We start from the raw sequence: 19,525 nt of genomic DNA, 5'->3' as shown, positions 1-19,525 counted from the left end.
GACTTAAAGGGATTGTCCAGACTGGAAATATTTATATTTGAATAAATAGAGTAAAATTCACAAGGCAAAATGCTGAAAATCTCATCAAAATCGGATAACAAATAACGAAGTTATCGAATTTTATTAGTTTAATAATATTTTGTGAAAACAGTTTTATGCACATCGTCATGAATATTCATTAGGTAGGCTGATGATGTCATATCCCAACTTTCCCTTTTCTGATGTTATTACATGAAATATAAATTTTGCCTGGGAAGAGTGCTTCTCAACCAATCAAAGAAATTTGTTCATACATGTGTAAGTCTCCATTATGATGAAATAAGTTGCGGCAATAAATAAATAATGCACTTAATCAGTTGTCAATCCAATTGTTTTAGTTCTTGGTAGAAAATTTTTGAATAAACATAATTTCATATAATAAAATACAAAAGAACAAGTGGGGATCTGACATCATCAGCCCACCTAATGAATATTCATGAAGGCATGCCTAGAACTGTTTCGCCGGAATATAGCAAATCTTTAAAATTCAATAACTTCGTTATTTGTTATCCGATTTTGATTAAATTTTCAGCATTTTGCTTTGTGAATTTTACTCTATTTATTGGGATATAAATATCTCTAGCCTGGACCATCCCTTTAACAATAGAGGATGTCTTATCCAATTTGGGCAATAATCAAAATTATTCTGAATGGTTTCCTTAATTTGTTGATCAGTATAAAGCTTGGTCTTAGGATTTATACTTTTCATACATCATTTGCACTAAAGGTCAGGATATGATAAATTTTGCACATCTACAAAATTGTTATGCAAATGAGGCAAAACTAGAAATAGCACCGATTTGATAGAGAAATATATTCAGCTGATGTATAGTATTTTGCATAAAAATGAAAAAAAAAAACTCCTGCAATTTACCAAGGGGTGTGAATAAAAACTTGTATTAAAAGGAAATGTGATGAGGCGAGATATTTGAACAGAAAACAAAGCCAAAGTTAAACTGAATTTGATATAATTGTTGTATAAGGGACATTTATATATATATATGCATGCACATTTGTGCTGCACTCAACCCAAGTGAGGTGAATGGGTACCCGGTAGGAAGAAATTCCTTGAATGCTTGAGCGCCTAGGCAGCTCAGCTAAAGCCGGGGTAATAATAGCAGGGCCCGCTGGTAGAACAGTTTTCGAAACTAAAGTGGCTACTCTGGGTAAATATACCTATATTATTTTTATTTTTTATAAGAATTATAAAAAAATAGATTGAAATAGAAAAAGTGCCAACTGACAATTTTAGCACACATGAAATAAAATTATTAAACATTAGTCCAGCATGATATCAATTAGAATAAAATCTCTTTATTGCATTTATATTTACATAAAGACGCAACATGTCAAATAAAATTAAGAGAGCATTGACAATAGGTGCCAAGAATACAAATATACGGTTATTATATTATCATTCAATACCTATCGTCATGCAGTAATTGCACTTTAAAGTGATTAATAGTCACACACACAAGGTTCCAAGGAAGAACAGCCATTAATTAAAAAAGAAAGTAATTAAACAGTATTAAATCCACTTTTGATGATAATCTTACATGTAGTTATTGATGTCAAACTCTCTTCAAGTTCATCGGGAGTTCAGTGTTGACTTATTGGTGTTTGTGTTGGTGTACATGTAGGTACTGGACTCACTAACACCAAACTTTCAAAGCTTTATCCTGATATGGACCTCCCTAAGTATCAATTCCAACTCCCTGAGGTGTTGGGAGCCATAGGGAAAGAATAGCGCACTGGGTTTCCAAAACCAACATCAGTACGGAAACCAATCATAAAATTATCCATTATGTAGGGACCTGATTCACACAAATATATGATTATACCTCGATTTTGAGAGCAAAAATAAGAAGAGGAGCGCCTCTGGCAGTCTCACCTGCATTACGCGATTCAATGTACATCCTACAGGATGTTCAGTGATACTTTATTACTCTTATGTCCAAGTTTTATGAATCAGATCCATAAACTTTCAAAGTTATGATGGTAATCCAACAAATACGCCCAAAATGGCCAAAGTTCATTGACCTTAAATGACTTTTGACCTTGATCATGTGACTTAAAACTCAGGCAAGATGTTCAGTAATATTTGATTACCCTTATGGCCAAGTTTCATGAACTAGGTCCATATACTGTTTTAAGTTATGATGACATTTCAAAAACTTAACCTTAGGTTAAGATTTCGATATTGACTCCCCCAATATGGTCTAAGTTCATTGACCCTAAATGACCTTTGACCTTGGTCATGTGACCTGAAACTCAGGCAGGATGTTTAACAAAACTTGATTAACCTTATGTCCAAATTTCATGAACCAGGTCATATACTTTCTAAGTTATGCTGTCATTTCAAAAACTTAACCTTCGGTTAAGAATTGATGTTGACGACGCCGCCGCCGTCGGAAAAGTGGGGCCTATAGTCTCACTCTGCTATGCAGGTGAGACCAAAAAAAATCCTCTTTCTAATACCCCTCTTCCATGCATGCCTATATAAATAAAAAAATAGTTAAGAGTCATCAAAAGAACTTCTCCCTAAGGTATTCAGTATGGCTGTAAAACCTTTTGGCACTAAGGTCTTCATATATCCACTTTACAACGTAATAGGTATCAATTTTTTTATTTGATTGGTGGTACTATCAAATGCATCTATATATAACACACCAATCACCAACAACTTCCAGTCAATGTTAAAACTAGCAGTTTTTAGTTAGGGTTAGAAAATTAGAAAGGAATACTGCTCTGTAGTATCTTGGGAGGTTACTATTCTGAAGGCCATTAACACTGGCTTTATTAAAAAGGCCAAGTTTAGGCAAAATCTAAGAGTAAAACACATTTCTGTGGTAATTGTTAGTCAATGGCCTTGTTTTTTCACACTCTGATGAAGAAATACAACAGTGGGGTAAATGTACTAAGAGCAAAAAATGCCAAACCATGAGCTACAAATTTTAAGGTGTCTATTGAGATGAAAGAAAAGTTTGCTACATTCCTATCACAGCACAACATCTACATATATTTGTTTTCTTCTTTAAGAAAAAAAAATCAAAATCATTCCACAATTTCACTTCCTCTATTTACGCATCTGGTTCCAAGCTTCAATGAAGCACAAATTGCCTAACATAACTAGGTATATATGGACTTTAAAAAAACAACTGTTCATAACGGTAATGTAAAAAAAAACTTAATTCCCAATTTTCCTCAAGTGCAAACACAGGAAGGATGAGAATAATCAATAGGCTAAATGGCCTGCTATATAATTCATTTACATAATAATACATGTACATATTATTCTTGATATGAAAAAACAATACATCTAGGGCAATTCTTTAAACTGATATTAAACAAAGTTTCTGCTTATAAGGAACAGTCTACTTCATGTTGAAAAGAAACAACAACAAAGAAAGAAAAGGGAAAAAGAAATCTGAGAAGTAGGGTTCTGAGTTTGTAAGAAGCAATGTCCACACTCACAATATTTTTCACTTTAGAAAAAAAAAAATTTACCTTTTGTTGATTTTTCACTTGAACTAAAACTTTCCACTCATTTTTTTTGGAGAAATTTATTTTCTATTTGTGTTTTTTAACAGGATTTAAAGATAAATGTAAATTTGAAACCAGATATTTATACACAAACAAGTGGAATGCCTCTGGCCGTCTCACCTGCATCACGCGATTCAATATAGCAGCAGTGCTGATTTTGAAAACTACTATAACTCGCACAAGATGTTCAGTGATACTTGGTTACTCGTATTTCCACGTTTTATGAATTAGACCAATACACTTATAGAGATATGATGGCAATTCAACAAATACCCCCAACGTGGCCAAAGTTCTTTGACCTTACATGACCTTTGACCTTGATCATGTGACCTGAAACTCGCACAGGATGTTCAGTGATACTTGATTACTCTTATGTCCAAGTTTTATGAACTAGACCAACACACTTTCAAATTTATGGCTGTAATTCAACAAATACCCCAATTTGGCCAAAGTTCATTGACCCTAAATGACCTTTGACCTTGATCATGTGACCTGAAACTTGCACAGGATATTCAGTAATACTTGATTACTATTATGTCCAAGTTTCATGAATCAGATCCATAAACTTTTAAAGTTATGATGGTAATTCAACAGATACCCCCAATTCGGCCAAAGTTCATTGACCCTAAATGACCTTTGACCTTGGTCATGTGTCGCGAAACTCATGCAGGATTTTCAGTGATACTTGATTAACCTTATGTATAAGTTTCATGAACTAGGTCCATATATTTTCTAATTTATGATGACATTTCAAAAACTTAACCTTAGGTTAAGATTTTGATGTTGATTCCCCCAACATGGTCTAAGTTCATTGACCCTAAATGACCTTTGACCTTGGTCATGTGACATGAAACTCAGGCAGGATGTTCAGTAATACTTGATTAACCTTATGGCCAAGTTTCATGAACTAGGTCCATATACTTTCTAAGTTATGCTGTCATTTCAAAAACTTAACCTCAGGTTAAGATTTGGTGTTGACGCCGCCGTCGCCGCCGTCGCCGTCGGAAAAGCGGCGCCTATAGTCTCACTCTGCTATGCAGGTGAGACAAAAATGAAAACATGCATTATTCAAACAAAATGTTCATGGAAGACATTAACAAATTATTTGGAATTTTCATCGCTTTGATTGAATTAGTATACTTTTACCCATTTTATAAAATGACAGTTGCCATTTCATTTACAAAGTGCATATTGCTTTGATCTTGCCGTAATACTGAACAGGTAAGTTGCTTCTAAAATAATTTTCAAATCAAATGAGAATAAAACATGGATATCAAATTTCTTCAAGTGAATTCTTTGGAAAATTTTGCTGTTTGAGCCCTCACGTTACATATTCATTAGTTGGATATTAGAAAGCTCCAGACAAAGATTATATCCTGAAATATTCAGCCCATTCCATACTTGAGAAAGTGTTTTATATAAACAAGACAAAAATGTGCAGGTATTCTATTTTTACGCCACTACACTTTTGTGAGATTAGACTGTTAGATGACAATTGGAGTAATAATAATAATTGGATTTATATAGCACTTTTTCCAGAGGATACAAAGCGCTGAGTATATAACTCACATTATTGGCACTTCACCAAATCTTCAAAAAGGCTTTACATATATTATCAAATCAAACATCCATTGCATATCTGTAATATAGTACGTCAAACAAATACCGGTATAATAACCTGAATTCTTTGAAACTATCATACAATACATTTCATAAAATGAAATATCCTGTGACCTTATGAATGAGTGACTTTCAATGGCTAAAGAGCTACTGGAATGAAATCATGAAAACACACACAAAAACTCTCCCATAAATGGGATATAAATAGACAAGTTTGCATAGGTAACTGTGTATTCAGTTTGCACAAAGTAATCTCTTTGCATATCTTTCAACCTTATGCAGCTAAGCTGGCATATCAAAAAATTTTATCAAAAAATATACTCAATGTAAGTTACATGTATCTAAAAATATGCCAGTCATCTTTTGTTTTTTAATTCACTTAGCATTCAAAATAATAATAATATTAATAATGAAAAATAAATTCCCAAAAGTAACCAAAAAATTGCATTAATCAAAATATTGTTAAAAAATCCATGAAATGTACAATATTTACATGTAACCCTAATATGGCCCCATCATGAATGTTTTGACCGCGCCTCTCACTGACTTTTTACTTTAAAGTCTCACACAACTTTTGAGCCCGTATTTTGAAAATTCAATAATCTACTTCAGGGATAAAGGGAGCAAATGTTTCATTACAAAACAGTGACAATTATTAAAGCCAACAAAACTAAGCTTCCAAGAACTTATAAGGGAGGAAATCCCCTTTAACCCTAACTAGGCCGGGCTTTTTTGGCTGTTCTGTGGCCGAGGGGGGGGGGTTGATTCAACCCCCCCTGAGATCTCGGCCGCCAATCGCGCAAGCGCCGCAAAAATTTGCACGCTGGTAGTGTGCGATGTAATCTACAAGGCTGTATGGTAAAATTTTCCAAAATAATGAGATTTTATTTTATATGAATTAATTATGCTAATTTATGCATAAATCATACTTTTTGCTCTAATTCACTAAATAAAGCTCCTAGAATGCAAACTTTTGGTATAAATATTCTTTGTAGCATTCTTAACAATGGCAATTGAAAAAAACTTCGGTTTGGAAATCAATTTCTTATGTATTTTATTGTTTTATGAATTTCTTATGAATTTCTTTGTTTTCCAACCTTTTGTTTTTCTTTTTTTTTTCACCAGATTTATTGCACAACCTTTTTGAAGCATAATTATGCTAAAATCAATTGCTTTCAGCTGTTTAAAGTAAAAATAATCATATCTTTATGAATAAGATGAGAAAACTCAATTTGCATTGACTTTGTACACAAAATCACGTTTTGGAACAATTTTTGGTCTGACATGCACTTACAAAATGTTGCGTAATTTTGGAACCGCGTACACGGGCGTCATAAATTTGGTCTCAAAAGATACGCAAGACTTAAAAATATAAACTCTGTGAGTGGCGCGGTCAAAAAATTTCGCGCGGTGGAATGATCGCAGAAAATGTTGAGGGGGGGTTGATTCAACCCCCCCCCCCCAGCCATTTTAGGGTTAAATGTAAGGATATGCCTTTTCCCAGTCACATGAACAAAGAATATAGAAGATTTGGGGTTGGGTTGTAATGGGAAAGACTTGTGTACAAACACATACAAATAAGATCATTTCAACTGCACACTGTAGATATATATGGCAAGAGGGTAAAATAACAGCAATGAAAAAACAAAGAACACAAAAAAATAAGAATCAGCAGAAGCTTTGCCACTTAGTTGTGTGAAACAGGAATAAAACACTTTCATGGAGAGCATTTCATCAACAATTTTATCCGAGAAGTTGTTATCTGACTACTTTCTTTGATTGGTTGAGAAGCACTCTTCCCAGGCAAACTTTTATATAGAATATCTGACAAGTCCTATCATGAAACACTCCCCTAGGCCAGGGTGCATTTTCATGAAACTGTTAGCCAGTGCTTTTCATAGAATTTTGTTATAATCTCCTGAAATCCTTGATTCTGATTGGCTGAGAGTTGGTCAGTAAATATCACCCACAAAATTCTTCATGAAAATTCACTTCATGCTTCATTGCAATAGAGATTAAGAATCATAATGGATCTTGGAAGAGCTTGTAAAGTCAAAGCTATCTTGGTTTATCAATCCGGACAGCATCATTCTCGTTTTTTGTAAGAATTATATATATGATATTCAGTTGTAATACATATTTGATAATAAAACGCCTCTTAGTGATGCAAGGAGACTGTGGGTAGTATTAACATGGTTTTAGTTCGGTAAGTGTGAAAAAGCTCACAAGAAGGAAATAATTCCTGCCTGATACCCATTTACCTCACCCAGACTGAGTGCAGCATATTGTAGACCAATTTCTTGCTGAAGGAATAAATAATCCCATGACAGGGATTTGAGACTTGGCGTAAATCTGTGACATCATACTATTTAAGTGGGGGATGAAACAATAGATCATTCCCCTTGAACCATAGGCCTACACTGTTTGGATTCACACCAGTGATTTGAACCCACAAACCTCTGTTTCAAAGTCTGGAGACTAATCCACTGGATCACTCTGCTCCAAATATACACATAATTTCAGTAAAAGGACTGCTTTATCTTGTCCTATTGAAAACCATCACCACAACAGCAGAGACAACAGAGGGGGTACTTCCTCTAAGTCAATAAAAGGGAAATTTAGTTTATACTCCCTTTTCATTTTCATATTTGTCTGAATAGAACATTTTGAAGTGTGAATTATGGGTACTACTCAACACTCATTAATTCTGTCTGTTAATAGCTCTGCAACAGAACACAGGAAAAATGAAATTTAGCTCAGATATTTACATTTGTTTTTTCCAGCAAAAAAGAGGATAAAATGATGAAATTGAAATACTGTCGTGGATAGTGTTTCCCCCTAATACATGTACGTTAAAAATCTTGTCTTGTTTTCATACATAAGTTTAAGTATGAAAGCGGTATTATGATTTTGAACTGGACTACTGGATGAAGTTTCATCTTAAGCTATTAAGAGATAATCTACACACAAAAAATCTTTACTTCTTACAACAATAAACTTGACAATTCAGGCTAAAACAATTGATAATCATCATGAACTTTTTTTAACATAGGTAAACTAAACACAATACACACGTAAGTAAAAATATGACATTTCACTTTAAAAGAAAATTGATTGTCGTAAAGCAAAACAGGACAAAAGCTAAAAGCAGAGAACTTCCTTTTTCTAGCTTCATCTATCTGGCTCAGCAAAGCTTACAGTACGAATATGGTCTATGTTGTTATTCACATCTTCAGATCCTTTCTCTTGAGTTACATCATCAGATTCCTTGATATGTAACTCCTCAGCTGCTATTACATCTGTCCCGTCTCCAGTCTGTTCATTGACACCTTCTATATTATCTTCAGCATTAATGTCCTCAGCAGCATCAACTGATTCATCAACAAGGTTCACCTGCTCTATTTGTTCATTTAGATCCATCACTTCTTCATCAGTTATAGGTTTCTTTGGATCACTCCCTTCCTCATTGATCACATCACTGCTTGGGATATCAGAAGTAACCTGAACTGATTCATTCTCATTCGCAATCTCCTCAATCTGGCCATCACATTTCTCTTTATCAAACAACTTACTGAGTTCAGGTTGAGCAGAGTTTGTTGCATGAGAATCATCCACTCCCTCTACTGGCATTGACTCTGTCAAGTCATTGATACGAGGTGTAGGCTGGTCACTTTCTCCACCATCCCTAGTGCTGCCTACAGTCACATCCTGACTGCGAGGTGTTGCTTCAGGGTCGATGGCACCGGCTCTTGGTGACCCCTCCTCTACAGCATCATCCTCCCCTGTGCTTATATGCACAGAAATCTTACTGGCAGTACTCGCAACATCAGAGTCTTTTTGTTTGGCAAGGTCGTCTTCGGACAGGTCATCCATTTTATTGCTGTTGTTACGATTCCTGATGGGGTTCCGTCTGCTGGAATGGACAGCTGTCTTTGGCCGGAGTCCACCTCCTGTTGCTTGTCTTGGTGTGTAGTGCATCTTGCTATCAGGAGATTGACTTCTGTCATCCTTCACGTTCATATGAGACTGAGTACCTGGTAACATATGATAAAATAATGATATTATCGACTGATCTTTTCCTGTAGAATATATTGAAACAATGATCTTCATAAAACATGTGTAAAAAGAAGAAATTGTTGATTTCTTAATTATTGAACACCAATCTAGAAAATTCAACTTCCATTCATCCATTTTGAATGTTTCATTTTAAGGCAGAATTCCCTGCATTTCAATCAACTGTATTGGACAGACGATTATACACATACCTATTGACAAGTTATTTCAATTTGACATATATTTTAATAATCCAATAAGCTTTGAGGAGCATTACTGACTTTATTGCATATTCTGCTGTCTGATCCCCTTGGTGGATGAAGCTTTGTCCAGTTGCATTAAAACATACCATAACTTTAGCTGCAACTATTTTTGAGACCATAGAAAAAGAGGTCAGCAGCACATCAAAATATCCATGGTAGTTACCATCAAATAAAAAAGTACCAAAAAATAAATTGAATGATTTTGCTTGTGCAAAATCTCTCTAAGAATGTCACAGTTTATCTCCATCATGAATTGACAGGGTTAGAGTAACATACAGGTATTTCTTTATTTCACAAATCCCTAAAACATCACAATCCTTGAGTATGAGATCTGGGAAGCATTTCATGAAAGGACTTGTCGACCGTTTATCCAACAAGTCCTGTTTTATCCGACAGTGACCATAGGAACTGTGCTAATCAGCCAATCAAAATAAGGAAAGTTTCCGAGATTGGATAAGGTGTCGAACAAAACACTCAAAACAGCTATATCAAATCACCTACCTAAGATTCTCAGATGATACTGCTGGACCAGCATCAGGTCTGCACTCTGGCGCTTCCTAGGAACTGAAGGATTGTTCTCATTACCCATGTTGCGTCCCCTCTGCGCATGATGGGTCCATTTCCTCCTGTTAGGTGCCGACATAACATTCCTTCCATGAAAGTGAACAGGGATGCCATTTTTAACAGCAGAGCCTTCTTGACAAAGGATACAAGAGTCGCAGCTACTGACTGAAGAGCGAGCTACACTGCTGCTACTATGCTGTCCAGGGGCACTCTTCAGTTGGACATGCTTAGACTGCATGACCTTATTCTGATTCCTCTCCGTTGCTTTGGGCTTCCCATCTGCCTCACCACCTCGCAAACGATTACTGGAAGCAAACTCGGGCTCCTCCTTTGTGGATATTGCAAAGGACTCACGGCTATCATTAGGTGTCGGACTAGGGGCACTTGCAATGGAGCTGGTACCCCATGCCTGACGAGCTTCTGAGGGCGGTTGAAGGTGCTTGCTGTGAAGGCTTGATGTAGATTGGCAAAGACTGTTCAGCTCAGAGGCAGTCACTTCAGAGAAGGCACCCAATGCAGTGTGGTTTGCTATAGGTATACAGAGAAAAAAATTAATTCAATTCAATTTAATTTATTATGTCCATGAGGAAATTCATACATTAATTGATACATTAGTGGTGAGTATTAATACAATTATTTCTCCTATTAACTCTCTACTTTTCCTCTGTATTAAAACCAGATGCATATTTTCATAATTGCACATGAACAGTATTGCAAAGAATGGTATTTGGCGAAATCAAGACTAGAAACATCCTGCCCATGGAACTCTGATAATCCTTAAATTAAGTGTCTTTTGGGCAAATATTTTTACATTTATAAGTAAATAGTAAGATATTAAATGCATCAACGACGGTGACTATGCCTGTAATAATAAACTAGACTAGAGGCATGTATTAAGTCACTCTTTTACTTAGCTTAACATAAAAATATGATTTCATATGGAAATGAAAAAGTAGATGAATGCATATGGACTCTAATCACAAATGTTCCATTTATATTATTTTTGTTGAAGTTACACTAAAAAACGGATTCGAGCTCCTCCTGATTTGGGAGAAATATGTAGAAAATATTGTTCTTCATATAGCCAGCAGGTTTATCAACATAAATTCAATATATGAAAATGAGACCCACCTTTCTCTGATTTGTTGGCTAACAATGATTCTTGTGTGGTACCATTCTTGAGAAAGCAATGTTGAGGATTTTCCCTGGAGACGTACAGTCCAACCTTGTTGAAACACTTAGCATCACGATAGTATGCTCTGGAAGATACAAAGAAAACACAACAATGTTAAAGACTATGTGGACAATTGAACAGAGGATTGCATCTAAACACAACAAAAAAAAAGGTCCAAAGTCAAAGTCAAGCATGCATTGTTCCAAATGGTTTGAAAATCAAGCTACCTTTGATTCTCTACATTACGTTTAATTGCAAATCTTTGTGAAACTGGCCCCTGCTCTTAGAGTGCAGAAATATTGATCGGTCATATCATCTTTCATGTAGGAATCCCGTCAGGAACTTAGCTAACCCTCATACTAAGACATTATGGGAATGAATGAGCTATACTCAGGGGTGTGAGTGGTCACAAATAAAAAGATCTGAAAAAAGCTGAAGAGTGTTGAAAAAGTCTGAAATAGAAAGAGCTCCCATACTTTTTGTACAGAGGAAGGCCAAAAATAAGCTGAAATTAAGCTGAAAATCAAAACAAAAAAATCTGAAATCAGATAAAAATCTGAACTCTCACACCCCTGTATACTGTGAAAGATGAATAGCGCCATCTAAAGGGGGATTCCTGCTTAGATGTGGCAAAGAGCATTGTTAAGAACCCTGAGATATAACAGATGAAGGATCCTTACCTGTTGTATCTTGCTCCAACAAGAAACTGATGAACTGTCTCTTCACCCTCTGTTAAAGGCTGCAATCTAAAAAAAGATGAAAGAAAATTATCTATTAATACTTAACAATGAATTAAGTTGCATACAATTATGTAATTTTAAAACTACAGATTGCTAAAAAAAAGATGGATGTTCAATGCCTTTCTGAAATTTATAATCATTAAGTCTGTCGAATTACTAAAGGAAAAAATATTTAGGTATTTTGAAATAGACACACTAAATGTTTTATCCCTGAATAATGGGTGAATTACTATAGATGAAACAGAAAGCAGAGCTACCAATTTTGATATTCTCCTTTCAGGGAGAATTTACAAACAAAGGAGGAAGATCTTTCTCAATCATACACAATCCAATGGGATAAAATCACTGTATGACTCAGGGAGATGTTGAAAATCAGCAATTTTCAATAAAAATCAGTAAATTTTCAGCTAGTCTCACTGACATTCAGGGAGACATGGCAACCCTGCATAAAGGGTCACTGACTGACCCAGGTGCTATGGAAGATGTATATTTCAGACAATCACCAAATGGCATCTGGATTCTCCACCCCCTTAAACCACTATATACCATGTTTTGAACACTCTAGTTACACGTATGTTTCAAGTAAGTGAACAGAAAATCCAGAATGGCTGCCGGCCACCATTTTGGATTTCGCTTTTAACTCAAATTGCTCAATGCTATTCACAGCTCCTGTTGTGCGTGTATTGTTAAAATAGACTGTCTCATTAGTCAAAATCAGTTTACAAAATAAGAACTATGACATTCCCATGCCATCACTGGCAAAATCTGGGTTTAGCTGTTGGGCTAGGAGCATATGGACACAAAATATATTACTAATAAAATCTACATGTAACTTACTCTTCAGGAACATCAACAGACTTGTATTTGTCTTCTCTCTCTGTTAAAATCAAATAAAATAATTAAAACTAGAGTCATTCATTTCTCTTTCTACTTTAACAAACTATTATACCATATGTACAAGCAATGATGGCATGTGGTAAGTGATAGGGGCAGGTTGTACACATTTGGTCTAAAACTATTTGATATATTTATCGAGATGAGTGGTCTTCGTTCAGATTAAACCCCCTTTATGTTCCTTATTTTTTTACTCACACTTGGTCAAATTGTCAGAAGCTCTAATGACCACTTAGGCTAATCATCACTTGGTCAAATTACTTTCTGGTCTAAACTACACCAAAGCCATCAAGGGACCTAACTTATTTTTTACAATGGCTTACTGTTTAGTCATAAATAACTTTTTTTTTATTCGCATCATGTAAGGCTAAAATTAAAATTGCATACAATAAACTTAATTTATACAACTGTAAAATAAATCATATCAAATAAATCATAAGTATTCGTCACCTCTCAATGCATTAATAGTATACTTACTCAAAGTTTGTTCTTGAAGGTAATGAATATCGTCTCTTAAATCAAGCTTAGTTTTCTCTAAGACAGGAATATTTTTTGTCCGCTGTCTAGCCCTCAGCAGGCTGTTAATGAAAAAGGAAATACACATATGTTATAAAATTTTTATTATAATTTGCAGTATGGAACAATAACAAAAATCTCATATCATTGACAAGGAATTTGAAAAATGAATTGGACCCCCCCCCCCCATCCTCATCTATGCTATTTTAAGACATTTGGAAAGGGTTTAACTTTTCTATCACCAGTCATATTTGTTCATGAAAAAAAATTATAATTGGCTGATTTAAATGTGTGTCATAAGTGGGATTACAAGCATTTTGAGTTATTGCAATAATATGCAGGAGCACATTGCACAACCTCATCATACTTGTCACACATTGTAAATATCCTAAGCATTGTTTAATATCACTAGTGAATATTAAAGCAGATAATTATTCCACTACAATTCTAGTGGGTCTACCTGGTTCTTGTTGGTCTGCCATGTCTAACATCCACTAGCTTCTCAGATTGACCCGGCATCTCAGTAGCAGTCAGGTATTGATGAAGGCTAAGACCTTGTTGATATTCTCTCTCATCGTCCCGGTCAACACGGAACCTTGACTGTGGTCTGGAAGAGGCAGGTAGTACACCATCTTGTTGCTCTTGCTGAAAGGAGATAGAGAAACAAGAAATACAGGTAACTCTGCCTTGGACATATCTACAAGACCAAAGAAATCTGCTTGAATCGAGAGAAATTTCACTTTGAATTTTGACCAGAACACCATTTTCATAGATCAATTATTTGTGATAGTTACATTAAGCACCAACTCTATTGTGAGTAACCCATTTTCTACTTGAGAAGTGGTTTCATATACTGTACCAAATATACATCTATCAGCATGAAAATTGGGAACCTTGACCAGTATTATATTCAATACTTAAAGCCTGAATTTATATATTTTTACTAGGTATTTTGCTTTAGTAAAATTTCATCTTTGTTATTGAAATTTGTGTTTTATGGGCTAAGTAATCTTAATCCAAGTCAGCCATTTGCGCTTGCCTGGCTGAAGACTCTTGTATGCAAATTAGATTACATGCCATGCTCTGCACAGGTGGAAGATACCCATTGCAAATTTGGCTTTAAACTTCATGACAACAAAATAGTTCAAGTGAAATACCAAAATTTGATCTGAATATGAATAATGAGTAAAAGTAAAATAAGATACTTAGTGATTTACTATGTTAATCAGTGCTCTGAATAATATACTATTAAAATAATATAAAAATTTGAAATCTCCCACTATTTCACAAGTATTATGAGGAGATCTTTTATTTTATCTGACAGGAATCCTCTTGAGATGTCACCATATCTCTAGACAGGCTTTGCTTCTCTCAAAGCCTTACCTTATTATTGCTGAGAAATCTTTGAACCATTAACGGCTGCTCTCCTGTATGATTCAGCTCTTTGTTGTATTTACCGATCCAGCTTGGAGATCCACTCCGCTCCTCCTCATTCTGCCGAAAGACCATGTTCTTAACATCATTCAAGAAATCTGTTGGCCTCTCAGATATAAAGGCTGCCTTCGAAGGTGGATAATGGTTTGATATTCCTGAAAAGATTTTGAATTTTTGTTTTCTCTTAGATAATGAATTTCTTCACTGCAGTCATTATTACTTAGTTTCTCAAGCAGATACTTTTATTTGGTTGATTTTAGTTTTAAACCTAAAGGAGCATAAACAGTGGAAATTTCATTTGTAAAAACAGTGAATTACACTACAGCATTTTGAAGTTAAAATTGTTTCTAAAATTCAAAATAGTGATTGATGCGATGTCCAAATGAATGGAGTGATGATGTCTAAATCTTATAACCTAATTGTCTCCTTTTTAAAGAGGGGGGGGGGGGGGATAAGAAATTACAATCCATTCATTCCACTGTACTTCCATTACCTGCTCAGTTTTCAGTTTTTTTTTAAAAGAATATACAGCCTAAAGTTTCTAGATCTACAACTCATTTTATAAAAGGGAAAGCGTAACTGTGTAGAGGAAATCAAATTACATCGCAAACTACAACAAGTTCACCATTTTTTCAACCCCATCTCTCTGGAATATTATCTCAATTTTAACTAGATCTAAGTTCCAATCAATCAATCATCAGAATCTAGTAAGTATGCAACTTTAGGTTGATCTATATTTAAAGTACTTTTCATTTTTAGGCAGACATAGATCGAGTCTAATAATAATATTCACTGATTAGTATTCTTTTTCTAGATCTAGATATCTAAAGTTAGATCTAAGTTAGATCTAGTACAGGTCTAACTTTAGATCTTACATTATAGTCTAACGTTACCATAAAAGTTTTTTTTTTAACTCAACATCCCAGAAGGAAAATCCAGTAAGACCAGTAAGAATTTTTACTGGTTTCCAGTAGAATTTTACTGGTTTCCAGTATATTTTTACTGGGCCAGTTGATTTTTAACTGGACCAGTAAAAATCAACTGGAGACCAGTTCCAACAATTGCATTCCAGTTGAAGCAATTAGTAATACCAGTTAAATTGTTTTTCATCAAACTGGTGTTTCTGGTCCAATAAATGGTTTCCAGTAGATTTTTACTGGTTTCCAGTATATGTTTACTGGACCAGTTGATTTTTACTGGAGACCAGTTCAAACAATTGCATTCCAGTTGAAGCAAAGTAGTAATACCAGTTTAATTGTTTTTCATCAAACTGGTGTTACTGGTCCAATAAATAATGACTTTATTTCAAGTCAGATCATTTGACGAATTATGGAATATGAATCTTGCAATTCAGAGAAAGTTATTATCGTTATCATTAATTGTTATCATCATTCTTCTTATAATTATCATAATTATTATCATTATGATTATTATGATCATTGTTGTTATCATTCTTATTACTGTTATCGTTGTTACTGATATTGTAATTATTATTATTAATATTATCATAATTATCAAGTATTAACATTATCATTAAAATAATTATTTCCTTTAATTATGATTAAGAGCAAAGCAAGATATATTCCTCTGATATAGTCAACTGGTCTAAAGTAATTCATTGTTTGAAATTGAACTGGTCAAGACCAGTAATACCAGTAATTCTGATGATGCTGATCACGTGGTTTACCTCATTTGCATATTTCCTATTTTAAAAAGAAAAATCAGGATTTAGAATGGAATATCCATGCAATGGCATGCACTCATTGTTGTTTAAAAACTTTCCAAATAAGTGTGTGAACTAATTTACAATGAAAACGTGTAATTTCATATATCACATTTAAAATAACAGCAGAAACATTAATTTACTAACCATCTTTTCCATCACATTTCACTGACCATAGTATATAACAAACCAAATGCACGTAATAAATTGATCCAGTAAGACCAGTACGAGGACCAGTTCGACCAGTTCGAGGACCAGTAGAAAATACCAGTAAAGACCAGCTTGAATTTGGATACCAGTATGAAGACCAGTGAGACCAGTAACCACCAGAAAGAAGACCAGTATAAAATTCCAGTAATTCAAGACCAGTTTAATTTTTAACTGGACCAGTAAAATTTTAACTGGACCAGTATGACCAGTTAGACCAGCCTAAACCGATGTTCCAATTTCCAGAGTTACCAATTAAAATTCTACTGGCGTAACTGGTCCAGTGGAACTGGTTTTTCCTTCTGGGATTTAAATTAAAAACAAAATCATCAAATTCTTTTTCAATGAAACTTTGTCTTTGATATGGTAGGCCTACCTTTATTAATCATGTTAATATAATCACCGTGGCCTGTGACTTTAATCATTGTAACGTTTCAACCCCGGGCCAGATATTTGGTGACGTATTACTATTATTAAATGTGATTGAGAAAAGGTGCCTAGCCCTAGCCCTAGGCCCTAACTTTAAATTTTTTTTAAGGCTGCGGCTGCGCACCCCCCCCCCCCCTCGATCGAGAATAATTAAAACTTCAGTTCAGGCCCTGTATTGTCCCGCTGCACAATGTTGCGACTTTAGGACAATACGCAGGAGGGCACACATGGGACTGAGCTTCCAATTAATTTGCGATTTATGCTCACCTTTTCGACCTCCATAGGGACGGGTTCCATAGACATCATTCGATTGGTTTAATAGAGCAAGATTCATGTATACTTTTCCATTACGACTTGGTACTCTATCCTTAGATTTCTTCATTCTCTCTATCTGTCGTCATGATGTTTAATTTTAAAGTAAAAATCGACGAAAGTCGGAGTGCTTCTCGCGGCTATATCGCACAGCTAGCTCAGCTGATTGACTTATTGTATCCATCCGCACGGTGTATTTGTCAGTCTGAGATTTTGACAGTGTATTTGTTTAAAATTGTTGCATTACTTTCTTATCTTTAGAATTGAAATGATGTTCGCACATTGAGATTATCTCATTTTTCATATATGAAATGATTTTTTAAAGAATAATCGACATTAATAACAAAATCTCCGTGCTATTTTTGTTGTCGCGTATGAATCTGCTCCAGTAAACCGTTTACATAGCAACAACCGGAAACTTTCAATCAATGAGCATAGCGCGTTCAAATCGCACCGCCTCGCCAATATATGTCGGTCAAGGGGTCATCAATTATTTGACCTGACCTACTTCTTTTCCACGCTTTTGTTTTTGTTTGGGGGGGGGGGTGGTAGTTGGGATGAGGACCTAGTCCAATTTAATAGAAAATAGCTATTTTTATTGAAGGGGTGGGGGTAAATAAATTATCAAATGTCTTTTCTGAATCTCAGGTCGACTCGAAAAGTGTTCAGACAAGATAATGGAACCCTGAAGATTTACTCATTATAACCCTTTTTTCACTGGCCTTATAAAAAATCTGATCCGGGGAAGGGGAGGGGGGGTAATTTAATAAAACGGGAAGGCAAATGGAAGCAGGAACCATGAAAATATGCTTCGAAATGAAAATGTTATGAAAATTTGGTATTGAGTGATCTTTTGCTTCTCTCTCTCGTTTTCATTAAACATTGACCCCTCCCCCCCCCCCACTCCTACAGGCCAAGTCAAACTAGGCTATATATTCCATATCAGGGACCATTCCAATGGGGAAAGAGGTAGCAGACAATGAACACGACACACCGACACGACACCCCCCTTAAAGTTCGACAGTACGACAATATACCAGACGGTGGCCTGTACTTATAGAGAAGAAGTTTAACCTTTTTTTTTTTTTTTTTTTGGGGGGGGGGGACATTTTTTAAAGGGGTAACTCCTTTCCTTCTTCTCTTGATCTGTTCAATACAGAAATATATATCTTCAATATGTAGAAAATTTAGAACATTCAAAACAATATATGAAATATGAATACAGTATCTTGTAGTGATAATGTCCAATGAAAATTACTTGAGGGTGTTATTTCACAATAGTATATTTAGCAGTAAAAATACATAGAACCTATAGCTTTTATTTTGACTTGCACTATACTACAAAATGCCAAGGAATTGGAGACCAATATATATATTAGAGATTAGCTGCATTAGCATCACTAGCGTTAGAAGCCTAAATTTTTGAGGGGGCTAGAATTGGGATATGGGGTGAAATTTATATCTTAAAAAAGCTATGAGCGAGGACAGATTTTGACATTTTAAAACAAAAATCTAATTTTATGTTGGATTTTGACATGGTAATAAAAAATAATATAGTTCACACCTTTTCCTTTTCTGTTAATTCTTTCTCCTTTTTTTCTCGCTGGTGATTTTTTTTTGGGGGGGTGGGAGGGGGGGGGTCCATGGCCCCAGCCCCCCCCCCCCCCATCTGCATGCTAGGGGTTGACATATCAAGTGACTAGCTTCCTATCTACATGAAATACAGTGTAAGTAAGGGGGGGGCACATTTTTCCAATGAAAAATTTGACCAAAAAAAAAAAAAAAAAAAAATTGAAAAAAGGTCTTCATGTTCAAAAGGGGGGGGGGGCACAATTATGTTTTAACGGCATTTTTACATTACAAATTTTAATTGTGCCTCTCAAAAGAGTGACACTGGCCGGCTGTTACCCCCCCCCCCCCCTGGATCCGCCAGTGCATCATATCTAGAAAATATTTTTTTTAATGCATTTTAGATTTTGGTGATGCTGGCTTTTCATACTTGGTTGATTGGATC

At 35.1% G+C, this 19,525-nt stretch overlaps 1 protein-coding gene across 1 annotated transcript; it reads right to left on the bottom strand.

Annotated features, from left to right (window-relative positions):
- Window positions 1-5,415: 5,415 nt before the first annotated feature.
- Window positions 5,416-17,677, bottom strand: LOC129279189 (uncharacterized). Its single transcript, XM_064111061.1, has 9 exons — window positions 17,467-17,677; window positions 14,790-14,995; window positions 13,867-14,051; window positions 13,368-13,468; window positions 12,834-12,873; window positions 11,937-12,002; window positions 11,214-11,341; window positions 10,020-10,610; window positions 5,416-9,236 (listed from the first exon to the last, which is right to left on the bottom strand). The coding sequence occupies exons 1-9, from the start codon at window positions 17,579-17,581 to the stop codon at window positions 8,374-8,376; spliced, it is 2,295 nt and encodes a 764-aa protein (XP_063967131.1). The 5' UTR covers window positions 17,582-17,677; the 3' UTR covers window positions 5,416-8,373.
- Between the last annotated feature and the right edge of the window lie 1,848 nt (window positions 17,678-19,525).

Source organism: Lytechinus pictus, chromosome 16 (assembly GCF_037042905.1).
Source record: "Lytechinus pictus isolate F3 Inbred chromosome 16, Lp3.0, whole genome shotgun sequence".
Lineage (NCBI taxonomy): Eukaryota > Metazoa > Echinodermata > Echinoidea > Temnopleuroida > Toxopneustidae > Lytechinus > Lytechinus pictus.
The sequence above is the reverse complement of the archived record's forward strand: the minus strand, read 5'-3'. Positions and strand labels throughout refer to the sequence as shown.

Bases quoted from the DNA above. Each gene is read 5' to 3' on its own strand.
- LOC129279189 (XM_064111061.1), bottom strand. From the start codon at position 17,581: ATGAAGAAATCTAAGGATAGAGTACCAAGTCGTAATGGAAAAGTATAC. The intron at 13,469-13,866 runs GTAGACCCACTA...TTTCATTAACAG, and splicing joins GGCAGACCAACAAGAACCAG to CCTGCTGAGGGCTAGACAGC. The intron at 9,237-10,019 runs GTAGGTGATTTG...ATATGTTACCAG, and splicing joins GTATCATCTGAGAATCTTAG to GTACTCAGTCTCATATGAAC.